Genomic DNA, 27,336 nt, shown 5'->3' with positions numbered 1-27,336 from the left:
CACCAAGCCAGGCAATCAACTCTGGTTCAATGAGGAGTGCAAGAGAGCATGCCAGGAGCAGCACCAGACAGAGCCAAAAACGAGGCACCAACCTGTTGAAGCTACATGTATGCCAGATAGCCAATACTTGCGATACACAAAGCTAAACGATCCTATAAACGAACTGATCGGTTCAAAGCTCTGCAGTCCTTTCACATCTGGTTATGAATGATGATGGACAGTTAAATAACTGGAGGAGGAGGTTGCACAAATATCTCCATCCTCAATGTTACGGCAGTCTCACTTGTCAGTGCAAGAGACAAGGCTGAAGCATTTGGAACCATCTGCAGCCAAAAGTGCCAAGTAGATGATCCATTTCTGCTTCCTCCTAAGGCTCTCAGCATCACAGATGCCAGTCGTCAACCAATTTGATTCACTCCACATGATATCAAGAAAAGGCTGAAGGCATTAGAGAAGGCACTGAGCCCTGACAACATCCCAGCAGTAGTACTGAAGACTTGTATTCCAAAATTGCCACGCCCTTAGCTGAGCTGTTCCAGTATAGCTACAACGCTGACAGCTACCTGACAATTTGGAAAAGTGCCCAGCTATGTCCTACCTATAAGGACATGAGGACAAATTCAATCCGGCCAGTTACAGGCCCATCAATCTACTCCCTATCATCAGTACAGTGATGGAATATGTTGTTGACTGTGCTGTCGAGCGGCACTTACACAGCAGTAACCTGCTCACTGATGCTTAGTTTGGGTCCCGCCAAACATGAACAAAAGAGCTGAACTCAATGCAGGATTTGACTAAGTGTGGCATCAAGGAACCCCAGCAAAATTTGATGTTACTGTGAATATGGAGTAACCTCTCCACTGGTTGGAATCAGGCCAATCATCTCAGTCCAGGATATTGCTGCAGGAGTTTCTCAGGGTAGTGTCCTAGGACCAACCATCTTCATCAATGACCTTCCATCCATCATAAGGTCAGAAGTGGGGATGTTTGCTGATGATTGCACAACGTTCAGTGCCATTTCCAACTCCTTAGATACTAAGACAGTCTATGGCCATATGCAGTTATCCCTGGACGACATTCAGGCTTGGGATGATATTACAATCCCTTTGAGGATACATAAACCAAATGAAGAAATTACAAACAAGATTTCTCCTTTGGTGCCTTTGTTTTAACACAAATCAAAATGAACTTAACTTAAACATAAATTAACAGGCAAATCATGGTCTGTACAAACTATAAATTACACATGGAATAGCAGATACAACAAAGATGGCTTTTCTAGGCAGTGGACTCCACTGTTCAGCACCAATCTCAGCTATGAAGTTCTTTCCAGCTCAGGCCTTCCTTGGGCAGAATTCTAGTCCTTTTCCTTCAAGGAGGTAGTTGATTTCCCGTAGGCAACATCTTCCGCCTAAACAGGATTCTGCCCGTGTTGTCTTCTGCACAATGGCGCACTTGTTTCTGGACTTCTAAATTCTCAGCTTCCCTTGGTCATGGTAGTGTGGATCTACCAGAACTGCCTTTACATTTGCATGGAATGACTGATTCTGGATGTTCATTCAGCTCGGCAGGAAAGAAACACCAGCTGTCGTCTTAAATGTGCTTTCAAACTACTCAGAAGACCAGATCCCCCCACAATACTTGCTGACCACTTGTAGAGTAAAGGGTTAACTCTTAATGATAGCTCCTCACACTCATGCTCAGTACCTATGTCACAATGATGTCACTTACAGAAGGAAAATAATGAGAAGCCTCTTGTAGAGTAGCTCTAGCTATGTCTCCCTCTTGTAAATAGTTAGTATGTAAATAAAGGTGTTTCCAACAAAAGATCCAGCAAGATCTCTTCAGGTGTAAGAAGCTAATCAATCCCAAGGTAAAACCATGGTAACCAATGGTGTCTGCAGTGACTGCACCCACAGAGAAACAGTGGAAAATTGCGGGAAAAGCCTCAAGTGGAAGTGCAGCAATAGTGCAGCACAACAAGTGAAGGACTTCGAGGCCAACCCAGCAACCACACTGGAGACAAGAAAATAATGAGGGCAGCCCAGTGACTGGCAAGACATGCAGTTTGAGAAAAAACAACTTCGAATCAGGGTGAGAAATGGTTACTACTTTGCTCTTACCAGAATCATTTCAAAATTTAGACGGCCCCCAGACAGGCTGAGGAGTGGCAAAATTGGCAAAGATATTTTACCCGGTACCACAACGCTTCGCCTTGCAAGTAAAGGGAACAAAGATCAAGTTAGCACTTTGTTGTATTCTGTTGTGAGCATAACAGTCGTGCTGGCCAGATGGGATGAACGAAGAGACAGCCTCCTACAAGGACGTCATCGGAGCCTTTCACTCATATCTCAGTGTTTGTGAATTATTGTCATTGAGGGGGTGAAATTTAATCAGCACAGTCAAAAATGGGGTGAAGGGGTACTGCCTAGACAAAAGTTGAGAATATGGAACATTAACTGACAACCTGATCAGAGATAAAGTTGGTGTTTTAGATGAATCTCTGACTTTTTACAATCTTGGGTACATTTAAATTTAAGCAAAGCTGTACAACTGGGCAGACAGGCCTAAGAGCAGAGGTAGAATAAAGCTTTTGTCAGAGATACGAGGAAAATTTCCAAAACAGCCTGATGAAGTTGTTCAGTTTGTCGTTCGTAAAACCAAAAGCATAGCAAGGCAACAACCGGGGACATACCCTGAAAAAGCGCCAACTGCCATTTTCCAATGGCCCGGCTGTGGTGGGAAGAGGGTCCAGAGGCGGGAAGAGTGCCCCGCCTGAATTGCATGTTGCCATGAGTGTGGCAAGTTAAAACATTTTAAAGTGGTCTGCCGTTCCGGGAAATCTGTGTTTACAAGACAGGAGGAGAAATCTGCTAAAGGAGCTTCACTAAAGAAATTCAAGATTTTGACAACCAGGAAATCATCATCTTAGAAGAAATAAAAGAAAATAAAAACAATATTGAGTGCTGACGTTGATGTGAATGGACATCTGATTGAATTCGAGCTAGATACAGGAGCTGGCGCCTTAGTGTTATCTGATAGAGTTTCATGGCTGAATAACATGACACTGTAACTGTCCTCTATTCAACTCCAAGGACCATAGGAGAATATTACAGACCTTTCACCTTTCTTTGGGGACAAGCTAGAAGAAGCAGGAACAAAATGCACCAAGAATGGTGGAGACCACTGCGAGATCGTATTCTATACCTTAATTTGCTCTTTTAGGAAAGAGTGCAAGAGAATGAAGTTGCCACTGAGGCAGATGATCTGTTGGAAGAAGAGGTCCTGGCCCGTACTACACTCTGGCTCCACTGCCAATAATTGTGAAGTCTTTGTCCTCTCTTTTGAGGAGAATTACCCTTTTGTTAAAGAAGGTAACAGGTGAATTTGTCTGCTTATTCCACTGAGCCCATCGATGACATGCAACAACAACAATAACATGCAAGCAGCCAACAAAAAGCTATCCAGGGAGAATGAGACGCTTAACCCCAAATTGGAATAGTGAAAGTTCAGAGGTTATTAGGCAAGCCATGGAAGCACTCAAGCTTTCTTTCGGTAAGGAAGCCGAGGCCCAAACTACAGAGTTTCTACAGCTGAGTATCTGAGAAAAATTTAGTCGAGCATCAAATGGAGCTTGAAAATATTAAAATTAAACATGAGCTGGCAAAGTCTACCTACCTAAAAAGGAAGGCTGAACTACAAACCCAGCATTTAGCAGTCACACAGCACTAGCTAGCCATAGAGAGGCATTACACATTGGAAATGGTGCATCAAAAAAAAGTGAACATATTGCAGCATAGGAGTGTATAAATGCAGTATCTCATCTAAGGAAATGGCCACGCATCAGACAAAAAAGTTGGCTACAGAGCAACTGCACGAGCTGTCTTTCCTATGACTATTGAGATTCATGTAATAAAAATGTCGGACACTTTCAAGCAAGTCTGCAAACCAGAGCACTATGCAGGAACCTCCTTTAGATCCCAGCCCTGAAGTTTATTCAATGTTTGATGGTGCAATCCTACTTTCTGCAGTTGACCCTGAGATATTGACTGCAATGGAGCAACCTCATGCTGAAGCAAGGATGGAAGCGATATGCCTACCTATAGGAGAAATTCCTACCCTATGAGTGGTAGGGAAGTCCTTTCCTTGCCTCCACCAGTAACTTCAGGATGTTCTTTGTTCTTCTTTTCATCCATCAGATTCATTCCTCACTCAGGCATTGAATCCTTCTCTTGTCGCAGCAGAGGTGAATGATACAACTGCAAAGTTCTTCATAGGAGCTAAAAGTGTTTCATTTTGTTAAGCTGTTGCTTTCGCCTTTTGCCAGTGTACACTGCAGGAGACAATGAGAGGGAGAATTTCATTTCGTTCCTTTTCAAGGGGTGGTGATCATTCAAGTCCTGGAAGGTTCTCTCTCAAATCAGTTTTTCCTTTATTGGTCTTCACTGCCTTTACATTCAGGTCATTGTATGTAATCACAGCCAAGGAGTGAGATGTCGAGTGAGGCTGCTTTCCCAGCCTACCAATGTGTTTGCCTTCGATGGTGACAATAAAAGAAAATATATGTCCTCCAGGAGAGCCAAGAACACTGTTGGGGATTGACGCCTTTGGCAAAATTGACTTCGGGGTGGAGGTGTAGGGGGTGGAATTCGGAGTTGGATGGGAACTTTGAATAGTACATAAGGTTTACAGTTTGTGGAAAATGTGAATTTGGGTTGTAAAGGGTTAACTTTAATAGCTCCAGAGCATGTGCGTGAGACACTATGTCACAGTGATGTCACTCAGTGAAGGAAGGTGACTGAGAAGCATCTTAAAGCGTAGTTCCAGCTATGTTTTAGCCTTGTTTAACCCATGTAACTGGATAGTATGTAAAGGTGTTTTCAACAAAAGATTGTTGCCTCCAGCAACATCTCTAGTAAGAAGCTAAAGAATCCTAAGATAAAACAATGCCAACAAAACCACCTCCTCTGCCCAGCTCTTCTTTCTCTCTTTGTCTGCCATATTACTTCTGCATTTTAATTTGCTTCTTTTTTTAAATTCTTCCATGGGATGTGGGTGTCGACGGCTAGGGCAGCATTTATTGCCCATCCCTTATTGCCCTCAAGAAGGTGGTGGGGAGCCACCTTTGTGAACCGCTGCAGTCCATGTTGTGTAGATACACCCACGGTGCTGTTAGGAAGGGAGCTTCAGGATTTTGACCCAGCAGAAGTGAAAGAGCAGAGATATAGTTTCGAGTCAGGATGGTGTGTGGCTTGGAGGGGATTTTGCAGGTGGTGGTGTTCTCATGCATCTGCTGCCCTTGCCCACCTAGGCAGTAGAGGTAGTGGGTTTGGAAGGTGCTGTTGAAGGAGCCTTGGTGAGTTGCTGCAATGCATCTTGTAGATGTACATACTGCCACTGCGTCAGTAATGGAGGAACTGAATGCTGAAGGTGGTGGATGGGGTGCTAGTCAAGTAGGGTGGTTTGTGCTGGATGGTGTCAAGCTGCTTGAGTGTTGTTGGACCTGCACTCATCCAGGTAAGTGGAGAGTATTCCATCACACTCCTGACCTGTGCCTTGTAGATGGTGAATAGGCTCAGTAAGTGAGCTACTCACTGCAAAATTCCTATCCTCTGACCTACTCTTGTAACCTCAGTATTTACATGGTTGCTGGTACTGCTTCCATGACAAGGGTCATCAGCTCATGAAGACCAGTCTTTCTTATTATCCAAAAAATTATAATTGATCTCTTTACTAGTGATACAAATGCTTAAAATTCCTTTTCAAATGTTTTTAAAAACAATTGCACATTCCCAAACGTTTAAGGTAATTACAAATTTTTCTTACTGATACTGCTTCTGGGTGAAAGGCCACCACACTGTTATGTGGCATGCAAGTTACTTGCCACTTAAGTGCCATGCAATGACCATTGCCAACAAGAGAGGAACTAACCATCTCCCCTTGATGTTCACTGGTTATTACCATCGCTGAATTCCCCATCATCATCCTGGAGGATTGCCATTGATAAGAAACTTAACTGGACCAGTCATATGAATACTATGGCTACAAGAGCAGGTCAGAGGCTGGGAATTTTGTGGCAAGTTACTTTCCTCCTGACTCCCCAAAGCCTGCCCACCATCTGCAAGACACAGGTCAGGGATGTGATAAAATATTCTCCACCCTTGACTGGATGAGTGTGAGTGCAGCACCAACAACATTCTAGAAAGCTCAACACCATCCAGGACAAAGCAAACCTGCTTGATCGGTACACCATCCGTCAGATTAAACGATCATTCCCTCCATCACCAATGTATAATGGCAGCAGTTATCCGAATTGCACTGCAGAACTCGCCAAGCCTCCTTCAACAGCATCTCCCCAACATGTAACTTCAACTATCCAGAAGGACAAGGGCAGTAGATGCATGGGAACACCACCACTTGCAAGTTTCCCTCCAAGCAACATACCAACCTGACCTGGAACTATATCGCCTAACTCTATGCCAGGGCTCCTCGGGCCATGTTTTCCTTGCTACCATGCCTGCCAACCCTGATGTCAGTCCCGCTGGATTTTGCTAGGAAATTAAAATAAACCCCAATATCTGTCATTGATTCAATTGGAGAACATTGAGATGATACAAAAGCAAATGATATAGGGCAGGAGCAAACCATTTGATCTTTTGAGCCTGATCCATCATTCATTAAGGTTGTGGTTAATCTGACTGAACTCCACCTTTCCACACCTGCATATCCCTTGATTCCCTTAGTTATTGATAGATTTTTGGATACTGCCTCGAATATACACAATGACTGACCATCCATAATTCAGGATTCCCCTGTCAGGAGAAACATCCTCCTGGTATCTCGCCTGTCAAACCCTTGAGAATTTTATACATTTCAGTAAGATTGCTTCTAAACTCTAGTGAATATAGGCGCTGTCTACTCAACCCTTCTTCAAGGCAATTCTTTCATCCCATGAAGCAGTCTAGTGAACCTGTGCTGCATTCCCTCTGAGCCTAATATCGGTCCTTGAGTAAGAAGGTCAAATTGTATACAGTGCTCTAGGAATGATCTCACAAGGCCCAATATAATTGCTGCAAGACTTATTAACTCTTATAATCCAAGCCCTTTGTTATAAAGACTCATGTACCGTTTGAATTTTTAATTGCTTACTGTAACTGGATATTTTTTGCCGTTTTATGTACAAGGATACCCAAAGACCTCTGAATACTAACATTTCCCAGTCTCTCACCGTTTAAACATTATTCTGTTTTTTTCATTTTTGCTAATAAAGTGGATAACTTCATACTTCTCCATATTATGTACCATCTGCAACATTACTGTCCATACACTTAATCTAACCCTTTGCAGCTTCTTTGCATCCTTCCAGAGCCCACTTTCATTCCTAACTTTGCATCAGCAGCAACTTGGATGCATTATGCTCAGTCCCCACATCTGAGCTGGGGATATGGATTGTAAATAGCTGAGGCCCAAGCACTGATCCTTGTGGTGCCCCACTAATTATAACCTACCAACCTGAAAGTGACCCATTTGTTCACATTCTTTGTTTTCTGTTCATTAACCAATCCTACTACATTATCCTCCATACTGTGAGCCCTAATTTTGTGTAATAATTTCTTGTGTGGCAGCTTATTGAATGTTTTTTGAAAATTCAAATGCACTACATCTACTAGTTTCCCCCTTATCTATCTTGATAGTTAGATCCTCAAAAAACTTATTTGCAAATATGATTTCTCTTTCATAAATCCATATTGACTCTGCACAGTCATATTATAATTTTCTAAGTGCCCTGGCATTGCGTACGTAGTAATAGATTCTAGTATTTTCCCTACTACTATTGTCAGGCCTTCTCGCCTATAGTTCCCTGTTTTCTCCCTTTTTTGAATACTGTGGTTACATTTGCTAAATCTCTGAATTCTTATAAGTAAAGGTTGAAGGAATTCTACGAGAGGCTTAAGTTCACTGGATAAGAGTGCTGAACATGAAACAAAATCATTAGCAACGATATAAAATTATCATTCTACGTAGATCTTTAATTTACTTGCAGACTAGAGAACCATTCTAATAACCCATGTCCAAATGCAGAAAGACCTGGACAATATCCAGGCTTGGGCTGACAAGTGGCAAGTAACATTCGCACCACACAAGTATGAGGCAATGACCATCTCCAGTAAGAGAGAATCCAACCACCGCCCCTTGATGTTCAGTGGCATTGCCAACACTGAATCCCCTGTTATCAACATCCTGAGGATTACCATTGACCAGAAACCGAACTGGACTAGCCATATAAATACTGTGGCTGCAAGAGCAGATCAGAAGCTAGGAATTGTGCAATGAGTAACTCACCACCGGACTCCCCAAAGCCTGTCCACCATCTACAAGGCACAAGTTAGGAGTGTGTTGGAATACTCCTCACTTGTCTGGATGAGTGCAGCTCCCACAACACCCAAGAAGCTTGACACCGTCCAGGACAAAGCAGCCTGCTTGATTGGCACCACATCCACAAACACTCACTCCCTCCACCACCGACGCACAGTAGCAGCAGTGTGTACCGTTTACAAGATGCATTGCAGGAATTCAACAAGGCTCCTTCGAAAGCACCTTCTAGATAGATGGGAACACCATCACCTGGAAGTTCCCCTCCAAGTCACTGACCATCCTGACTTGGAAACATATCGCCGTTCTTCACTGTCGCAGGGTCAAAATCCTGGAACTCACTTTCTAACAGCACTGTGGGTGTACCCACACCACATGGACCACAGTGGTTCAAGAAGGCAGCTCACCACCTCAGCAGCAACTAGGGATGGCCCAGCCAGTGAACCCCACATCCCATGAATGAATAAAAAATAATCATGTTTCTGTATAGGTGAAGCTGCTCTAAGTTTCCTTGACTTCTCTTGCCACAGGATAGTGGTGGCTTATTAGTGGTTCAGCATTAAAATTCCTACCTCTAAGCAATATTTATCTTTCTTTCATTTTTATCCTGTTCCTCCCTTGCTGTTGACTTACCTGGTTTTATAAATTCATAGGCCAGAGTTTTACGTGTTAGTTTTGGGCATGTGACTGACCTGAAAGAACATTAAATCGCTCCTGATGATGTCATACACACGTCCTGATGTCATCGTGCACTCGCGCAATATTGCGGGCAGTGGGCACATGCAGGAGTCGGCCAACAACTAATCAGCCGCGAAAGGCAATTAAAAGGGCAATTGACTAGAATTTTACATTGTGCAATTTTTTGGTTGGTGCATGGGAGACAGGGGTAGATGGCCATCCCATTTTTTCACTTTCCTCATCCAAGGGCAGGATAAAAGGGGGCAGGAGCATTGACTCAGAGTTGTTAGGAGTTCGGGTGAGAGTTTGCTGTTGCCTTATTGTTGAGATTTCAGACCTTTTTCCTCTGGTTTCTTCTGAAGTATTGGTTTCTCCTGAAGTATTTGTTTTGTTATCCTTGTTCTGAGGACTCTTTTGTCAACTCTGTTGGATCATTTCTGCCCACTGCAGCCTTCAGTGCAAAGGACAGTGCCATCTGTATCTCAGTAGATCAGGATTTTGTACTCCACTGAGGGCACCATCTCTGAGGAGGAGAGATGGGCAGAAGGGAAAGGAGGCCATGAGTCCGCAGGCAACATCGCAAGGAGAGACCTTTGGGAGGAGAGGCGCAGGGACGGGGGGTATAGGGGCAGCAAGGCAGACAGGACCCCAGAAGACACTGCTATCCTGCTGCCAGAGTGAACAGGCAGCAATCCAGCTATCTCAACATATCTGAGCTCCAATGCCGTTGGAGGCTTCGCTTCTCTAGGGCCACCATGACATCATTATGCCAGATTATTGGGCCGGAGATTGCCTCCAACAGTGTGGGTGGGCACCCAATGCCAGTGGCTCTGAGGGCCACATTAGCCCTCAATTTTTATGCATCCTGATCTTTACAGGGAACAATGAGACACTCCACACAGATCCCCCAATCGGCTTTCTGTAGCTGCGTCAAGCTTGTACCTGATGCTCCGTTTTGACGGGTCCTCACAGTCATTCATTACCAGATGGATGAAGCCAGCCAGGCTGTGTGAGCCAGAGACTTCACAGTTGTTGCTGGGTTCCCCAACATCCAGGGTGCCCTAGACTGCACTCATGGCCATCAAGGTGCCAAGGGGTCAGCTGGTGCCTTTGTGAATTGGAAGGGTTACCACTCGATGCATATGCAAAAACAGTATGTGACCACAATCCAGATTCTGCAAGTCTGTGCAAGGTACCCTGGAAGCTCCCACGATGCAAACGTACTGCAACACCCAGGTGCCAGGGTTGTTTGTGGCTGCAGCTTGGCTGCATGGATGGTTGCTGGGTGACAAAGGGTATCCACTGAAAAGGTAGCTCATGACCCATTCCGGCACCCTAGGCTGAAGAGAGGTATAACTGGAGTCATCCCTCCACAAGGTTGTGGTTAAGATGACAATAGAACTACTGAAGTTGAGGTTCTGCTGCCTGGACCATTCTGGGGGTTCCCTGCATTATCCTCCAGATTGGATGTTGCTTATTGTCGTGACCTACTGCGCTCTGCACAATCTGGCACTGGCAAGGGGAAAGCTGCTTGAGGATGATACCGAGGCAGCTCCGCGTGCTTCAGCGGAAGACTCTACAGATGGATCAGATGAGGAGCCCGGGCAGACACAGTTTGAGGACGAGGGGACATATTTGATTAACCTTCAGAGAGGTAGGGACAGCAGGGAGGTCTTGATTCAATGAACATAGGAACAAGGAGCAGGAGTAGACTGTTCAGCCCCTCGAGCCTGCTCTACCGTTTAACAAGATCATGGCTGATCTGATAACAACCTCAAATCTGCATCCCACCTACCCCCAGTAACCTATCACCCCCTTGCTTACCAAGAATCTATCCACCTCTACCTTAAAAATATTCAAAGACTCTGCTTCCATTGTCTTTTCAGGAAGAATGTTCCAAAGACAACCCTCAGCGAAAAAAATTCACCTCATCTCTGTTCTAAATGGGCGATCACTTATTTTTAAATAGTGACCCCTAGTTCTAGATTCTCCCACAAGAGGAAACACCCTCTCCACGTCCATCCTGTCAAGACCCCTCAGGATCTTATGTTTCAATCAAATCATCTCTTATTCTAAAATTCAGCGGATATAAGCCTAGCCTGTCCAATCTTTCCTCATAAGACAGCCTGCCCATTCCAAGTATTAGTCTGGTAAACCTTCTCTGAACTGCTTCCAATGCATTTACATCCTTCCTTAAATAAGGTGACCAAAGCTGTACACTACTCCAATGTGGTCTCACTACTGCTCTGTGAAACTAAAGCATAACCTCCCTACTTTTGTATTCAATTCCCCTTACAATAAATGATAACATTCTATTAGCCTTTCTAATTACTTGCTGTACCTACGTACTAGCCTTTTGTGATTCATGCACTAGCACACCCAGATCCCTCGGCATCTCAGAGCTCTGCAAACTCTCACCATATAGATAATATGCTTCTCTTTTTTTCTTCCTGCCAAAATGAACAATTTCACATTTTCCTACATTATAATCCATTTGTCAGATCTTTGCCCATTCACTTAACCTGTCTCTATACCTTTTTGTAGCCTCCTTATGTCCTCTTCACAACTTACTTTCCTCCTTATCTTTGTGTCATCGGCAAATTTGGCAATTATCCCATTCATCCCTTCATCCAAGTCATTCATATAAATTGTAAACAGTTGAGGTTCCAGCACTGATCCCTGTGGCACACCACTCATCACATCCTGCCAACTTGAAAAAGGCCCATTTATCCCTATTGTCTGCTTCCTGTTAGCCAGCCAATCTTTTATCCATGCCAATATGTTACCCCCTATACCATGAGCTTTTATTTTCTGTAATAACCTTTGAAGTGGCACTTTATACAATGCCTTCTGGAAATCTAAGTACACTGCATACACTGGTTCCCCTTTATCCACAGCACACATTACTTCCTCCAAGAGCTCCAATAAGCTAGTTAAACATGATTTCACGTTCACAAAACCATGTTGACTGTGTGTGATTACCTTGAACTTATCCAAGTGCCCTGCTATAGCTTCTTGGGACAGGCGGTAACATAGTGATATTATCACTGGACAATTATTCCAGAGACCCAAGGTAATGCTCAGGGGACCAGGGTTCAAATCCCACCACTGCAGATGGAGAAATTTGAATCCAATAAAAACCTGGAATTAAAAGTCTAATGATGACCATGAAATCAATTGTCACGAAAACCCATCTGGTTCTTTAGGGAAAGAAATCTGCCACCCTTACCTGGTCTGGCCTACATCAGATTCCAGACCCACAGCAATGTGGTTGACTCTTAAAAGGGATGGGCAATAAATGCTGGCCGAGCTAATTTTAAAAAAAAAACATTTCCCTATGAGATATGTTAAGCTAACTCGCTTTCTGTCTCCTTCCCCTTTTGGAGTTTGCTTTCTTCCAATCTAATGGGTTTTGGAAAATTATAACCATCTCATTTCTTTTAAGACCCTAGGTTAAAGTCCATCAGGGCACTTGTCAGCCCGCAGTTCCAACAATTTACTCTCTACCACTTCTTTGGTGATTGTAATTTTCCTGAATTCCTCCCTCCCTTCCATTTCCTGATTTATAGCTGCTTCTAGGAAGTTACTTGTACCTTCTATAGTGAAGACTGATGCAAAATACCTATTCCATTTCCTTGTTTTGCATGATCAATTCTCCAGACTCACTTTCTATCGGACCAACACTCACTTTGTTAACATGTTTCATTTTTTAAATATTTATAGAAACTCTTCTGTTTTTATATTTCTGGCTAACATTCTCTCATACTCTAATTTTCCCCTCCTTATTAATCTTTTAGTCATCCTTTGCTGTTCCTTACGTTCTGTCCAATCTTCTGACCTTCCACTGATCTTTACACAATTATATGCTTTTTCTCTAAGTTTGATGCTATCTTTAACCTTTCTAGTTAACCATGGATGGTGTGTCTGTCCCTTGGACTTTTTCTTACTCGTTGGAATGTATCTATTCTGTTTATTCTGAAATATCTTCTTAAGTGTTTCACACTGCATTTCTATTGACCTACCCCTTAACCTAATTTACCCAATTCACTTTAGCCAGCTCTGCTTTCATGCGCTCATAATTACCCTCAGACCCACTCCTCTCTCCCTCAAACAATGTAAAATTCAATCATATTATGGTCACTGCCAGCTAGGGGCACCTTCACTATGAGATCATTAATTAATCCCACCCCGTTGTACAATACCAGCTCTAGTGTAGCTCTCTGGTTGTCTCCAGAACACGCTGTTCTAAGAAACTATCCCAAAAACGTTCTATGAACTTCTCATCTAGGCTACCTGTTCCCTTTCTGACTTTCCAGTCGATATGTACATTATCTATGTGCCTTTCTGACAAACTTCCATTATTTCTTCCTTGATGTTCCACCCTACCATATGGTTACCATTAGGGGGCCTGTACACAACTCCCACAGTGACTTCTTGCCTTTACCATTTCTCATCTGTACTCAAACTGTTTCCACATTCTGGCTTCCTAAACTTGGGTCATGCCTCTTTATTGTGCTAATACCATCATTAACTAACTGAACCACCCCTCCGCCTTTTCCTCGCTTCCTGTCACAGAATCTCACAATGCAGGAGAGGCCTTTCGGCCCATCGAGTCTGCTCCGACACGTGAGAAACACCTGACCTACCTACCTAATCCCATTTAGCAGCACTTCGCCCATAGCCTTGAATGTTATGACGTGCTCATCCAGGTAATTTTTAAAGGACCACCCTCCCACGCAGCACATTCCAGACTGTCACCACCCTCTGGGTAAAAAGGTTTTTCCTCACATACCCCCCTAAACCTCCTGCCCCTTACCTTGAACTTGTGTCCCATCATGACTGACCCTTCAACTAAGGGGAATAGCTGCTCCGTTTTCAACCTGTCCATGCCCCTCATAATCTTGTACACCTCGATCAGGTCGCCCCTCAGTTTTCTCTGCTCCAACAAAAACAACCCAAGTCTATCCAACCTCTCTTCATAACTTAAATGTTTCATCCCAGACAACATCCTGGTGAATCTCCTCTGCACATCCTTCCTGTAATGTGGCGACCAGAACCACACACACTACTCCAGCTGTGGCCTCACTGAAGTTCTATACAACTCCAACATGACCTCCCTACTTTTGTAATCTATGCCTCAATTGATAAAAGCAAGTATCCTATATGCCTTTTTCACCACCCCACTAACATGCCCTTCTGCCTTCAGAGATCTATGGACACACACGCCAAGGTCCCTTTGTTCCTCAGAACTTCCTAGTGTCATGCTGTTCCTTGAATACTTCCTTGTCAAATTACTCCTTCCAAAGTGTATCACCTCACTTTTCAGAGTTAAATTCCATCTGCCACTTATCTGCCCATTTGACCATCCCTTCTATATCTTCCTGTAGCCCAAGACGGTCAACCTCACTATTAACCACCTGGCCAATCTTTGTGTCATCCGCAAACTTACTAATCCTACCCCCAAATAGTCATCCATGTCGTTTATATAAATGACGAATAATAGGGGACCCAGCACAGACCCCTGTGGACACTGGCTTCCAGTCACTAAAGCATCCTTCTGTCATCACCCTCTGTCCCCTACAATTAAGCCAATTTTGAATCCACTTTATCAAATTACCCTGTATCCCATGTGCATTTGCTGCCTTTATAAGTCTCCCATGTGGTTCCTTGTCAAAGGCTTTTCTGAAATCCATATAAACTACTTCAATTGCACTACCCTCATCTACACACCTAGTCACCACCTCAAAAAATTCAATCAAATTTGTTAGGCATGACCTCTGACAAAACCATGTCGACTATCCCTGATCAAACCTTGCCTCTCCAAGTGGAGATAGATTCTCGCCTTCAGAATTTTCTCCAATAGTTTCCCTACCACTGACGTGAGACTCACTGGTCTGTAGTTCCCTGACTTTTCTCTACAACCCTCCTTAAATAGTGGAACCACATTAGCTGTTCTCCAGTCCTCTGCCATCTCCCCCGTGACCAGAGAGGAATTAAAAATTTGGGTCAGAGCCCCTGCGATCTCCCCCGTTGCCTCCCTCAGCAGTCTGGGACACAAATCATCCGAACCTGGAGATCTGTCCACTTTTAAGCCTGTCCACACCTCCATTACCTTGTCACTCCCTATATCAATTTGCTCAAGAGCCTCGCAGTCTCTCCCCCCGAGTTCGATACCTTCACCCTCATTCTCTTGGGTGAAGACGGAAGTGGTATTCGTTCAACACTCTAGTGATGTTCTCTGGCTCCACCAATAAATTGCCCCCTTGATCCCTAATGGGCCCTACTCTTTCCCTGACTATCCTCTTCCCATTGATACACTTATAGAATATCTTGGGATTTTCCCTACTTTTACCAGCCAGAGCTTTCTCTTATTCCCTCTTTGCTCTCCTAATTGCTTTCTTAAGCTCCACCCTCCTACACTCTTTAATATTCAGGTCCCAATCCACGTCCTTCTGAAACCATGCCTCTGTAATGGTTATCAGATCGTACTTATTTATTTCTGTGTGTGTTCTTCGTTCAGCCATTTTGTTTCGAATGCTTTGTGCATTCAGATGCAGAGCCTTTAGTTTTATTCTTTTTATAACCTCTAGCCTCATCTGTTGATTCACTGTTAGATTTGTACTCTCTATCCCTTCCTGTCAAGGTCTGTTTTTTGTTAATAATACCTTTCTCTTTTGCTTTGTTTCTACTCTATAATTTACCGCATCTTCCCAAATTTGATCCCTTTCTCCCCCCCCACTACTTAGTTTAAAACCCTTTCTACTTCCCTAGTTATGCGGCTCACAAGAACGTCAGTCCCAGCATGGTTCAGGTGTAGACCATCTCAACAGTACAGATCCCACTTTCCCCATTATTGACACCAGTGCCCCATGAACTGGAACCCACTTCTCTCACACCAGTCTTTGAGCCACGTGTTCATCTCCCTAATCTGATTTGTCGTATGCCAGTTTGCAAGTGGCTTGGGTAGAGATTATGATCTTTGAAGTTCTGTTTCTTAATTTGGTGCCAAGCTCCTCATACTGACTATGCAGAACCACCTCCTTTATCCTGCCTATGTCGTTGGTACTAATATGGACCACAACAACTGGGTCCTCCCCACTCCCACTGCAAGTTCCTCACCAGCCCGGAGCAGATGTCCCGAACCCTGGCACTGGGCAGGCAACACAGCTGTCTGAATTCACACTCAGTGCTGCAGAGAACGGTGTCAGTTGCTCTGGCTGTACTGTCCCCTACTACCATTACTTTTCCTATAACTCCCCCCGTTCGAATGGCTTCCTGTACCATGGTGCCATGGCCAATTAGCTCATCCACCTGGAAGACCCCACTCTCATTCAGACAAGCTAAAAAAACTCAAACCTGTTGGACAATTACCAAGGCCAAGGCTCTTGTACTTCTACCCTCTGAGTCCCCTTATCTGCCTCACTTGCAGTCACACCGTCCTGCCCCTGACCACTGACCAAATCAGAAGACCCTATCCTAAGGGGTGTGACCACCTCCTGGAATAGTGTGTCCGGGTAACTTTGCCCCTCCCTGATGAGCTGCAGTGCCTGCAACTCAGACTCCAGCTCAGTAACATAGAGCCAAAGTTCCTGCAGCTGCAAGCACTTATTGCAGATGTGTTTGCCCTTGGATCCAGAAGCTTCCACATCCTACAATTGCAGTACATCACCTGCACAGCCATCTCCAATTATGTATTAATTAATAATTGCTAATTAATTATAATTAATAGAGCCTACACCTCCCCAATAGGTTTTGGCACTGCCAGTAAACTTTACAATATTGATAAAACTAATAATACCAGTTACTGGTTTACCTGCTCCTTCTGCACCAAAGTGGAAATCAAATACTGGAGGCTGAAAAGGAGTAGAAGAAAAAAATACCTCCTCCCTGCCCTTCACTGAACTCCCCACTCAGCACACTTCTTGCAGTAAACCTTACCTAAAGCATCTCTTTCCCCCTATGTACCAAATTCCCACTTTGAACCAAATTCCCAAATGTACTCACTCAGTTGTCTGTCTCATTCAAGCCGAAGTCTCCCCTCACTGACCAAGAGCCTCTTACTCTTTCAGCTAGGCTGCGAAGGCTTGGCTTCTGCCTCAGTGCAAGGGCGCTGCCTCTGTCACACACATTTCTGAGAAGGCAATGCTGTGACCCCAATGTCGCCTCACAACCTCTGCCCCTGCTGTCCATCTTAAGACACTGATGAGGCCTGTGCCTATGGAAAACATGAGGGAAACTCGGCATTGAAACAAGATCTTGCTTTATATCTTTACCAAAGTTGCAAACAAGGAACAAAACATAAAACAATTATCAAAGTCACACAAAAACATTCAGGTAGCACTGATAAAATGAACACGTCACCCGTGAAAACCTCATCCTGTCCTGATGGTGCTTTAAACTTACACTTGTGAGTGCTACGCCATGGTGCTGCCCATCACCACCCCCTCAATGGCAGCGGCTTTGGAGGCAGATTGCTGACACTGCTGTTGTGTTGTCCCTGATGACCTTAGTGGTCGTCCTCTGGCAAGCAGGGCCTCAGCAGGCTCCGCCTGGGACTGTGAGACCAGCGACCTGGCTGGGCACTTCTCAGTTGTCACGGCCTCAGAAGATGCCACAGTCACTGGCAGAGGGGTGGAGGAGCTGCCACCCTCGTCCAGAGTGCTGTGAGAGGAGTCCACAGAGACGACAGGCAGCTTATCCATCAATGTGAAGTATGTCTGGACCTCCCTGCTCACCATTGATGGACAGACACTTAACAGAGAGACTAGGTGCCTCATCCATCTCTCACACTGGCAGTGACCTCCTGAGGTCACAGCGGTGTATGGGCATGCAAGTTTGAATGTGACCCGAAGAACCTCTGATTCTGTCCCTGGAGCTTCCTCTCCATGAGAGTCACCCAGGTTGTGTATTCGGTGCTCAGAGTCAACGCATCATCACTAAATGTCTGTGTAAGCATGACAGTTGCTTGCCAAAACAGTTGCTGAGGCACTGAGTGGCCAAGCGATGGATACTCTGGATTTGAACTTCTCAACGGAGGGGCCAGGACCCTGCCTTCTTGCACACTCCCCCGTTCTCTCAACTGCCCAGTGTACTCTTACCACCCTTCCAGACCCCTGCCTCTCTTAGACCTGTTGACCTTGCTCCTCGCTCGCATTCCATGTCCTGGGCGTCCATCTCAAACCTGATCAGGATGGAACCCCACCATCATTCGTGTGTACTCCAAACCTGAACTGGATGGCACCCCACCATCTGTTCGTGCGCTCTCCAGCACATTATGGCTTCTCTTCTGAACATAAACAAGTGCATTCACTGGTTCACCCTCTACCTGCATCACCATTCCAGCCTGGCAATCCCCCGCCCCGAGAGCCAGTTTGAGCTGCCTATCACATTGGCACTTCTCACCCTTCTTTACACATAAGGTGAGCAGCAACATCTCACACCCTTGACAGGCACAGGGATATGTGCCATTTGGCACTCAGCATCTCACACCCCTGAGCACCACGATTTACAGCCACCCTCCAAGACACAAATGCTCAGTTCCATGCCAAGTTGGTACTCATCCTAGCAGAGCATAGAAGATCATTGAACCATTTCGGGCACTAGAAACTAGATCCATATGCGGCATGCCACATCATGCCAGCTCAGCTGGGCAGCCACCTCTGTACAGGCCTCCTTTGGCTGGTGGTGTGGCCTCCTCTTGTCATTCCACTGCATGAATATTTCATGCTGGGCACTCTGCCTCCACTAGGGCGCACAGGCAATTGCCTACGAATCATGGGGCAGAGTGCCCACCAGCATTGGCATCCCCTGCCTGCCATGCTCACCAGGTGCTGAGGCCATCACTTAGGCCAAATCTTTCAGTCTGTTGTCGACAGCTCCATTAGCTTCTTCCCCAACTCCTAACAGGCTTCTGGGAACTGACTGGGCTCGTTTTATATCCCCCTCCAGGTCACCATTCAATCCGGTGCCTGTCATGCTCCCGCCAGCAGTCCTACACCAGTGTCCAGCCCTTAATTGGCCAGCCAGTATTAAATCATGTTCTGACGTTCACAGGCGGAAGCGGACATCACAGCCACTTCCCAGCCCACTGATCACGCACGAAATTTGGGGAATAGTTTGCAAAGGTTTGAGCCTCAATTGAAAATATTGCTGAGAATATTGAAAATATTATTTGACACTGAAAATCTCGTCAACTGATCATTGATATGCTGTGCTTGTTGTCCAACCCCTGGTTTTTCATTTTTGAGATATTTTAACGTTTCAAAACCATAACCAGAGATGAAAATGATAATGATTTCTCTCAAGCATGTGAATATTCACTGACCATATGCTGGGTGCATCAGTCTTTTGCCCACCTTGAAATGCTGCTGCCATCAAGGACTAAGAGAATGCAGCATATTGTTATGTGAAGTATCCTTTTTAATGGAAATTTTTGAGTAATTATCAATTCAGGATATGGACCATATTTATTTCCCTCATCCTGTTCGCTTCCCCTTCCCAAATCCATTATAGTGATGGTGTATACAATAGGGGAGGTGGTGGCATAGTGGTATTGTCACTGGACTAGTATTCCAGAGACCCAGGGTAATGTTCCAGGTACCCAGGTTCGAATCCCACCATGGCAGATGGTGAAATTTGAATTCAATTGCCGATTGTCATAAAAACCCATCTGGTTCATTATTGTCCTCTAGGGAAGGAAATCTGCCATCCTTACCTGGTCTGGCCCACATGCGACTGCAGACCCACAGCAATATGGTTGACTCTTTAAAATGCCCTCTGAATAAGGGATGGGCAATAAATGCTGGCCTAGCCCAGCAGTGCCTGCATCCCATGAACAAATAATAAAAAAAATTACAATATCATTTTTTTTAATTGATTTCCTCTTGTATCATATCTCAGCTACCAGATAAGTCAATTGCAAGTCTAGTGAAGTACTACTACTCCTGGAAAAAAACTCGATCACGAACAAGTTTAATGGATCGGCAAGCACGAAAATTAGCAAGTAGAAACAATCAAGATGAAAGGTGGGTCAAGTTAGATAGTTATTATGCTTACTACTTTATAAAGCTTAATATGTGTACACTAAATTGTAGTGTTTTAGATCAAAATCAGGAAATAACATTGAAGTTCATCTGGTCTAGGATATATCAAATTCTGCAATACATTTCATACTCTTCGCAAATTTTTCATCAGGTACTTATCTCGCTCTCCCCTGAAGTTACTTGTTCAATCAGCCACAACTGCCTGCTTTGGATGTATTCACTACTCAGTATAAAGTGGTTATATCCAAATGTACTTTTCATCCTCCCTCTTCTATATAAATTTGAGGCTACTCCCTCATGTAGGATTTATGTTAAACATATTGATTATCTTGACTATATATTTTAGGATCCTGAATGTACTTCAATAAAATCATTCCTAAACTGTATCTTCTCTCACAAACATTTTCAGCTTCTGCAGTTTCTACTAATTACAGATCTTAACATATACTAACGCAAATTTGCACTTATATAATGTATTTAACACAGTAAAACAGCTCACTGTGCTGTACAGGAGTATTTATCAAACAAAATTTGACCGTGAACCATATAAGAAGATATTAGGACAGGTGGCCCAATAGCTTGGTCAACTAAGTCATTTTGAGAGCTTTAAAGGAGGAGAGAAAAGGGAAGACACAGAGATTTGATGAGAGAATTCCAGAGTGTAAGAGTTCTGATAAAAGGCCATTAACTGCCTCACCACAGATTTTGCCAGACCTGCTGAGTATTTCTGGCATTTTCTATTTTTATTCTAGAGCTTAATGCCCAGGCAGCTGAAAGCATGACTGCTTTTGATGGAGCAAAGAAAATCGGGGATGAGCAAGAGGCCAGAATTAGGAATGCAGAGATCTTGGAAGTTTGTAGAGCTGGCTACAGAGATAGGGGTGAGACCATGGAGAGATTTGAGAACCAGGTGAAAATTTTAAGATGGAGCTGGAGGCCTTGCCAGAATCAGAACCAGTGTAATTCAGCAAGCAGAGGGATGAAGGGTAAATGGGATTTGGTGCAAGTTAGGACATGGGATGATGGGCAAATGGGACTTGGAGTGAGTTAGGACATGGGCTTTTAAATGTGTTCAAGTTTGCAGAGGTGCATTACACCCTTTTAAATACTGGGTTGTTTATTTTGTAACATATGATCAAAATTGTGTACAGTACTCCACATGCAACCGGATCAATTGCAATATGTATAAACAGCTCAAATCCTCTCTAGTCAACACTGATCACACCAAATTTTGATATTAATGCTAAAGGCCTGATGCTATAAAATATATTTGTCTTAAAAAAGAATTGCACTAACCATTTGAAATTACCTAGATGTCTTATTCTCATCTAGTTGAATTAGTTGAGCTCTAATTTGTAATATTAAGAGGTGGTAAGAACTTCAAAATCAGACCAGACCCATTCAGATTGCGCAAAACGATATTGCCGAAACCACTATACAATAATTTCATTTTTCCACAAATGCAAATATCTTCAGTTCAAAGTAAAAATTACAATTTGTGCGATTAATCGTATTTAGAAAATTGAACTTTAAATACCTTCCTTATCATGTTTAGTTTGACTTCTCATCCTCTGTTGAACCCCTTCACAAGCAGTTGATAACTTCAGGGAAAGTATCTCAGGTAAAGGAAAGGAGTTACTAATTGCATCCATGACTACAATTCCCAAGATCACAGTCTCAGCTAGTGCACTGTAAAGAATTATTTAACATTCATTAGAATAATTATTTGTTCAAATTTAAATGTTTTCTCATGCTGTTTCAGGATTTATGAAATTATTTTAATTGCAAACAGACTAGGAAATTAATTTAGTAGCATTTTTAACTAAAATGTTATATTTAGACTTCAGTGAACCTAGCTCAGAGAAAGAGACAAAAGGGGTAATCATTCTTAAAATTTGAAAACAATGAATTTTTATTAAAAATCAGTAATTATTTTGGTGTAATTTTCAGTGTGTGCCTCTACTTAGATTATAACACTGATTGAGTTAGTTATTCAAAATAGTTTGTAAAGAATCTGGAAGGTACAGTTTTAGAACATTTTTTAAAAATAAGTCAAACTCCGAGAGGGATAATAGCATGTTTCTTTTATTTATACTGAGAATTCAAAAACAAATGTTATTCATGGATTAATTAAACAGCTGTGTTAGCTGTTTATTCAGTGGTAGTGTATTTGGAAAGCATGTACAAGGAACCAAATAATAAAGAAATGCTTCATTGTCTTTGAGCAGAAGTTTTGGAAGATACACAATTTATTTTGCAATGAAAATGTACATTCCTCCTCCTCCTCTTCCACTCCAACCCAACTTTCAACAGCATGAGGATAATCACAGGAGGTAGTGTCAATTATGCTTCACATGTCTGCGTTTCATATAAAATATGAACCAGTCACAACTGAGCAGTATATTTTTTAAACAGAGAGAAGTTAGTCATTTGTTTTTGACCTTCACATAACACCAGCCTCTCCAAATAGAGCTTCCAAGAGCAGTTGCCCTGTATTTGGCCTCTGAATGTACCTCTTTAGACAACTTTTCTACATGGAATATCTGAACAGTGGCTTTTAAAAGAGCAGACCAGGTAAAAAAACTAAACATCAAAACCTCTCCACACCTCTGTTACCAATGTGCAATGCCATCAGTGATCAGTAACTTTTATGCTATTTGGTACAGAAGCCTAAGTGTATCAATATCAGTTAAGATATTTAAACTATATTCTTGATTTTAGTGATGATGGAATGGAGGAAGGAGCTGCAAATGACGTTACTGACAGTGATTATGATCCCACTAAGGAAACTAAGAAAGAGGTGAGAAATTTTGAACGTAACAAAGCCAGATTTTCAGCTGAAGATTCATTGAATGAGACTCTGAAAGTTCCTTGTCCTGGATGTGGTGATGTTAAAAGTTAAAGTTACAGAAGCTTGCTGCAGTCCACCTTCACAGTCAGATTTTCAACACTGAGACCTCAATGCTTTTAAGCCTTTGTTGCAGTTGCCTTTTAGATTACTTATTTCTTTACAAGTTAAATATATATGTTTAACCTTCAAAGAGTTAAAAACCTTCAGAGTTAGTTCAGTTCAAAGAGCAGTAAAGCTGTTATTAATTTTAATTAGTGACATAGTTTTCCATGAATGCCTAAAGGGATCAAACTGATAAATATGGTAGAAACTGGGACAAGAGTCCATCTTGCATAGTGATCATCACTGCTTAATACTGCTACTTCGAAGGAAATTCAGAGTGGAATTTAATGTAATGGGAGTCTTGCCCATTGGCTGGCGAACCAGCGAGAGTCCCACGTCGCCTCTTTTTGGCAATTTGGTACTTAGCTGGGCAGCAGCAGACCTTCCCTGGGGTCAAGTACCCAGGGCAGAGACACACCTGCCAAGACCTGCCGGCCAGTCAGAGACTGGCAACTGTTCATTGCTCAGCAGATTCAGAATACATGGATTATGTGGAGGTGGTGGCTGCTGCCAGTATTGCACCCACTCGAGGCCCAGGATCTCTAAGGGACCCAGGCCAGAGGTGAGTGATGGCAAGAGGAAGATCGTGGGTTGGGGTTGCAGGGAGAGGGGATTGGCAACAAGGGCAGGGATGGCCCTTTGCGCCCACCCCTCCCACCCACCCACAACCAAGCTGAGTCTGTCGATTAGGCATTGAGTGCCTTTGCATGAGGGTCCTTCATGGAAGCCTGCAAGCAACTCCTTAGGGTTAGCTTTTTCAGGCTTCCAACATGGTGAATCTCCTGCCAGCCACCGATGGTTGAATGCCAGTGGTGGCGGGATGAGAAAGGGCCTCAATTGGTGGTGGGGCAGGAAGGCCGTCCATGAGTATTTCTGCCACAAACTTAAACGGAGCAGATGTAGGTAGGTGGTGGGGCCCCACCCATCATCCGCTCGATTAAATGCCCCCACCGCCTCCAAACTTGCCCATGGGGGAAGGGTATTAAATTCTATCCTCAATGTCTCCAGTCATACTTGCAAAAAACTAACATTTGCAGGAATGCAGTGTATAGAAAGCACAGAACAAGAAAAGGCATTTAACCCAGTATGCTCTTTCTTTCATTAGCTGTGCAGGGTAAACAAATGGAAACTCTGCTTATGTGAATTCCTTGCTGATTTGGTTTGGAGACTTTTAAATATGGTGATGAATTTTTACTTATGCTAGGTATCCAGCTGACCAAGGAAAAGGAAGGGAATACTTTTTTGTTAAGCACCTGAAAAAAGACCAGTAATTATACAAAAATAGAAACCTGGAATAGGAGAGAAATATGCATATTTCCTGATTCCCTTATTCCTGATTGCTGTCTACTGATCTCGGCTGGAAATATACATGCAGAAATTGCCTGAGAATAGGTCACTTGGCTGTGATGTCCTCCACCTTTCATTAGCTTGCAGACATTCATTACTCAAGTTCATGTCAAGAGTAACTATTTGTACAAGGTACTGCAGGGTAGTCAACCTAGCAAAAGTTACCTTAAGAGACAGGTAATTGGAGAAAATCGGTAAGGAAAAATAATCTGATGGCCTTTAAATGTTCCTGCTTCATTAAATTAGCATTATTTTTTTCTCCAGGTTTTATGATTTGTGCATTAAGAGTTGTGTATTTGAGGGAAAAAAATTACGTTGCTGCAGTGGTTTTCTGTAGATGGTGAGAGAGTATAGTAATTACACAATTTCACTTTGGCACACGCTCCCCTGTTTCTTCTAACCTCCTTTGCTGGCACGCAATGCTTTTGTGTTTATGGAGCGGAGCTATGAAGCAAAGTAGAACTGTTCCATAGCTACTGGACAGTCTGTGTAATCCATGTATTCTGAATCTTGGTCATAAAAGAAAACTGACTAATTGAGAGCAAAGCCAACTTGCTCCATTGTCTAAAGTAAAAGCAAAATACTGCAGATGCTGGAAATCTGAAATAAAAACAAAGTACTGTAAGGTCTCAGCAGGTCTGGCAAACAGTTCCGAAGAAGAGGCATATCGGACTCAAAATGCAACTCTGGCCTGGATTTTCCAGCCCCATCATGATGGGACCTGCTGCATGAGATCTGGCAGCCCAGCCTAAAGTCCATTTACTTTGGGCGGGACTGGATGATCCTGGTAGCAGGCAGGGCTGATATCTGGCCCTCTGATTCCCTCACCTCAGATGTTGCCAGACCTGCTGGATTTTGCCAACATTTTGTTTTTATTTGCTTTGTGGGCTGCCTTCCAAATTAAGTAAATCACTTATTATAAAAATCATTATAGCATTCATCCACCTTAATGGATGCCTGTTCTCTTTCTCCCACTTCAGAATAGAAACAAGCTGGTTCCTATTTTTTAGGATGCAGTAAAACAACTATGGAGAAATGCTTAAGCATAAGATGTTGCAAAACAAAAGAGGGTAATGGGTGGGTACCACCACACACACCCAATTATGTGCTGGAGATAAATTGAAGAGAAGAGAATGCCTTGAAATGGGAAATGAGAGCAAAATATTAGCTGGAATGTTATAGAAACAATGCAAAATAGTTAAAGATAAACCTTGAGAAGCATAAAAATGAATGAGTTGCACTGCCGAGGGATTGGAAGGCACAGCAGTTTGCGTCTCAATGTCTTGTGGCTCATTTGTTATAGCACTGTTTTGTATGATAAAGAATGCAAGTCTGCCACATGTGACAACCTATCACCTTTAAGAGTCTGTAAATGATTCCACTAAGAAAGCCATTCACCTAAAGTTTTTGTTTGCCTAATATGAATTGCACACTGTCGCACTAGAGTATACGCCAATTACCTAATCATGAGAACTCAGCTTTGTTTAGCAAGACTCAAGACTTCAGGATCTTTATCCCAACTATGCACAGAGGTACCGCTGGAGTTAAACCAACTGAACCCATGCAAGTTGCCAACAAGCGGCATGATTTTTTTTTGCCTCTTGCCCTCCCCAGGACCGCCTTAGCATTGACTTTCAGAAGTATCTAGCGCTAATGGGAAGAATCACAATCCCAGTGACAGTACCTGAGGTCAAATCTTTTAAGGAACCAGGCTGGCTAATCCATCAACACACTGACCTTGCCTGTCTTCAGAATTGGATGTTTGAATTTACTACAGAGTACACATTTGTTTTCTGTCTCCCATTGCCAGATGTCATCTTTTAAGCCAAAATGACCCCAAAAAGAAACTGCCTGGGTGGGATTTTCATCTTTGAAACAGAGTTGGGCCATTTCTTGATGTCACGATCCTGCCTCCTGCCCAGCAGTGCCTGTCCGCACAACTTTCATCATGGGGTGTTGGGGACAGGCTGGAGTAGGGATCACTGAATCCCGAAGCAGGGCAGAGGCAGGCAGATGCTGAGGTGCGCGAGCTGGAAGACTCGACACTGGACATCAACCCATATCCGTAGCTGAGTGTAATACCCCCTAAAACCTCATCGCCTAACCCTCCATGACGCCCTCTCATCCCCCATGCCTGCGCACGCCACCCCCATACCCATTCATCCATTCCTGTGCCCACTTACCGCTGTACTCCTTCAACTCTTCCCCCTTCTCTCTTTCCCCCCCCGACCTCCCAATGCTGACTCACCCAGTATCCACTACGTAGAAAACTGCTCAGCCCTATAATAACATTGGGAAGTCTTTGATATGCTTACAAAACTACCAAAATAAAGTCTTTTCTAAAGACCTGTTCAAAAAAGATTCCTTTTAACTGGTCATGAAACTCAAAACAAATAAACTCGTAGTCCCCTTGATAGGTGTGTCAAAATAATAAAACAGCATGTTTTATTACACTCCTAAGTTTGCAGCTGAAAGGGGAACTATGCAGTCTAATTTACATTAGAAGGGTATGCAGTGTGATATGGTGGCTTGTATCTTAGCAGTTAGAGTTGGGTATTGAGTTACTTATAAAGTCATGTTATCTTTATATTTCACAGGATTAGTGCATAGAATTTAGGTTTTTTTGCAATACAGTAGGTGGCAGTAATTCACCAAAGATGTGTGAATTTACCAGAAACTGTCATCCCTGCTGAGCTAAATCCATTTGTCTAATGCAATTCTATTGAATGACTGTCAAAAACCCCTGCTGAGTTAAATCTATTGGTGAAGTTTGGAAATCGGGCAAGCATTCACAATGGGATTCCATTACACAGCTATATAATCAAAGACTCCAGAACTAATTACATTAAAATCTTTGAAAGCCCTCAGCCATCTGTTCAAACTTGAAAGCAGGGAACATATGTCTGAGCAGCACATCAATGAAAAGATGAACTCAGGGGAAAA

The 27,336-nt window shown here is 43.3% G+C and overlaps 1 protein-coding gene across 6 annotated transcripts in view; it reads left to right on the top strand.

Annotated features, from left to right (window-relative positions):
- rcor3 (REST corepressor 3) overlaps positions 1-27,336 on the top strand; it is an 84,016-nt gene that overhangs the window by 24,378 nt on the left and 32,302 nt on the right. For all 6 annotated transcript variants that reach the window (XM_041216946.1, XM_041216963.1, XM_041216973.1 and 3 more), the window contains 2 exons: positions 19,951-20,075; positions 22,815-22,893. In XM_041216946.1, coding sequence (XP_041072880.1) covers positions 19,951-20,075; positions 22,815-22,893 — 204 coding nt within the window. The remainder of the gene's footprint in view (positions 1-19,950; positions 20,076-22,814; positions 22,894-27,336) is intronic.

Source organism: Carcharodon carcharias, chromosome 2 (assembly GCF_017639515.1).
Source record: "Carcharodon carcharias isolate sCarCar2 chromosome 2, sCarCar2.pri, whole genome shotgun sequence".
Lineage (NCBI taxonomy): Eukaryota > Metazoa > Chordata > Chondrichthyes > Lamniformes > Lamnidae > Carcharodon > Carcharodon carcharias.
This window is presented reverse-complemented; position numbering and strand designations above follow the sequence as displayed.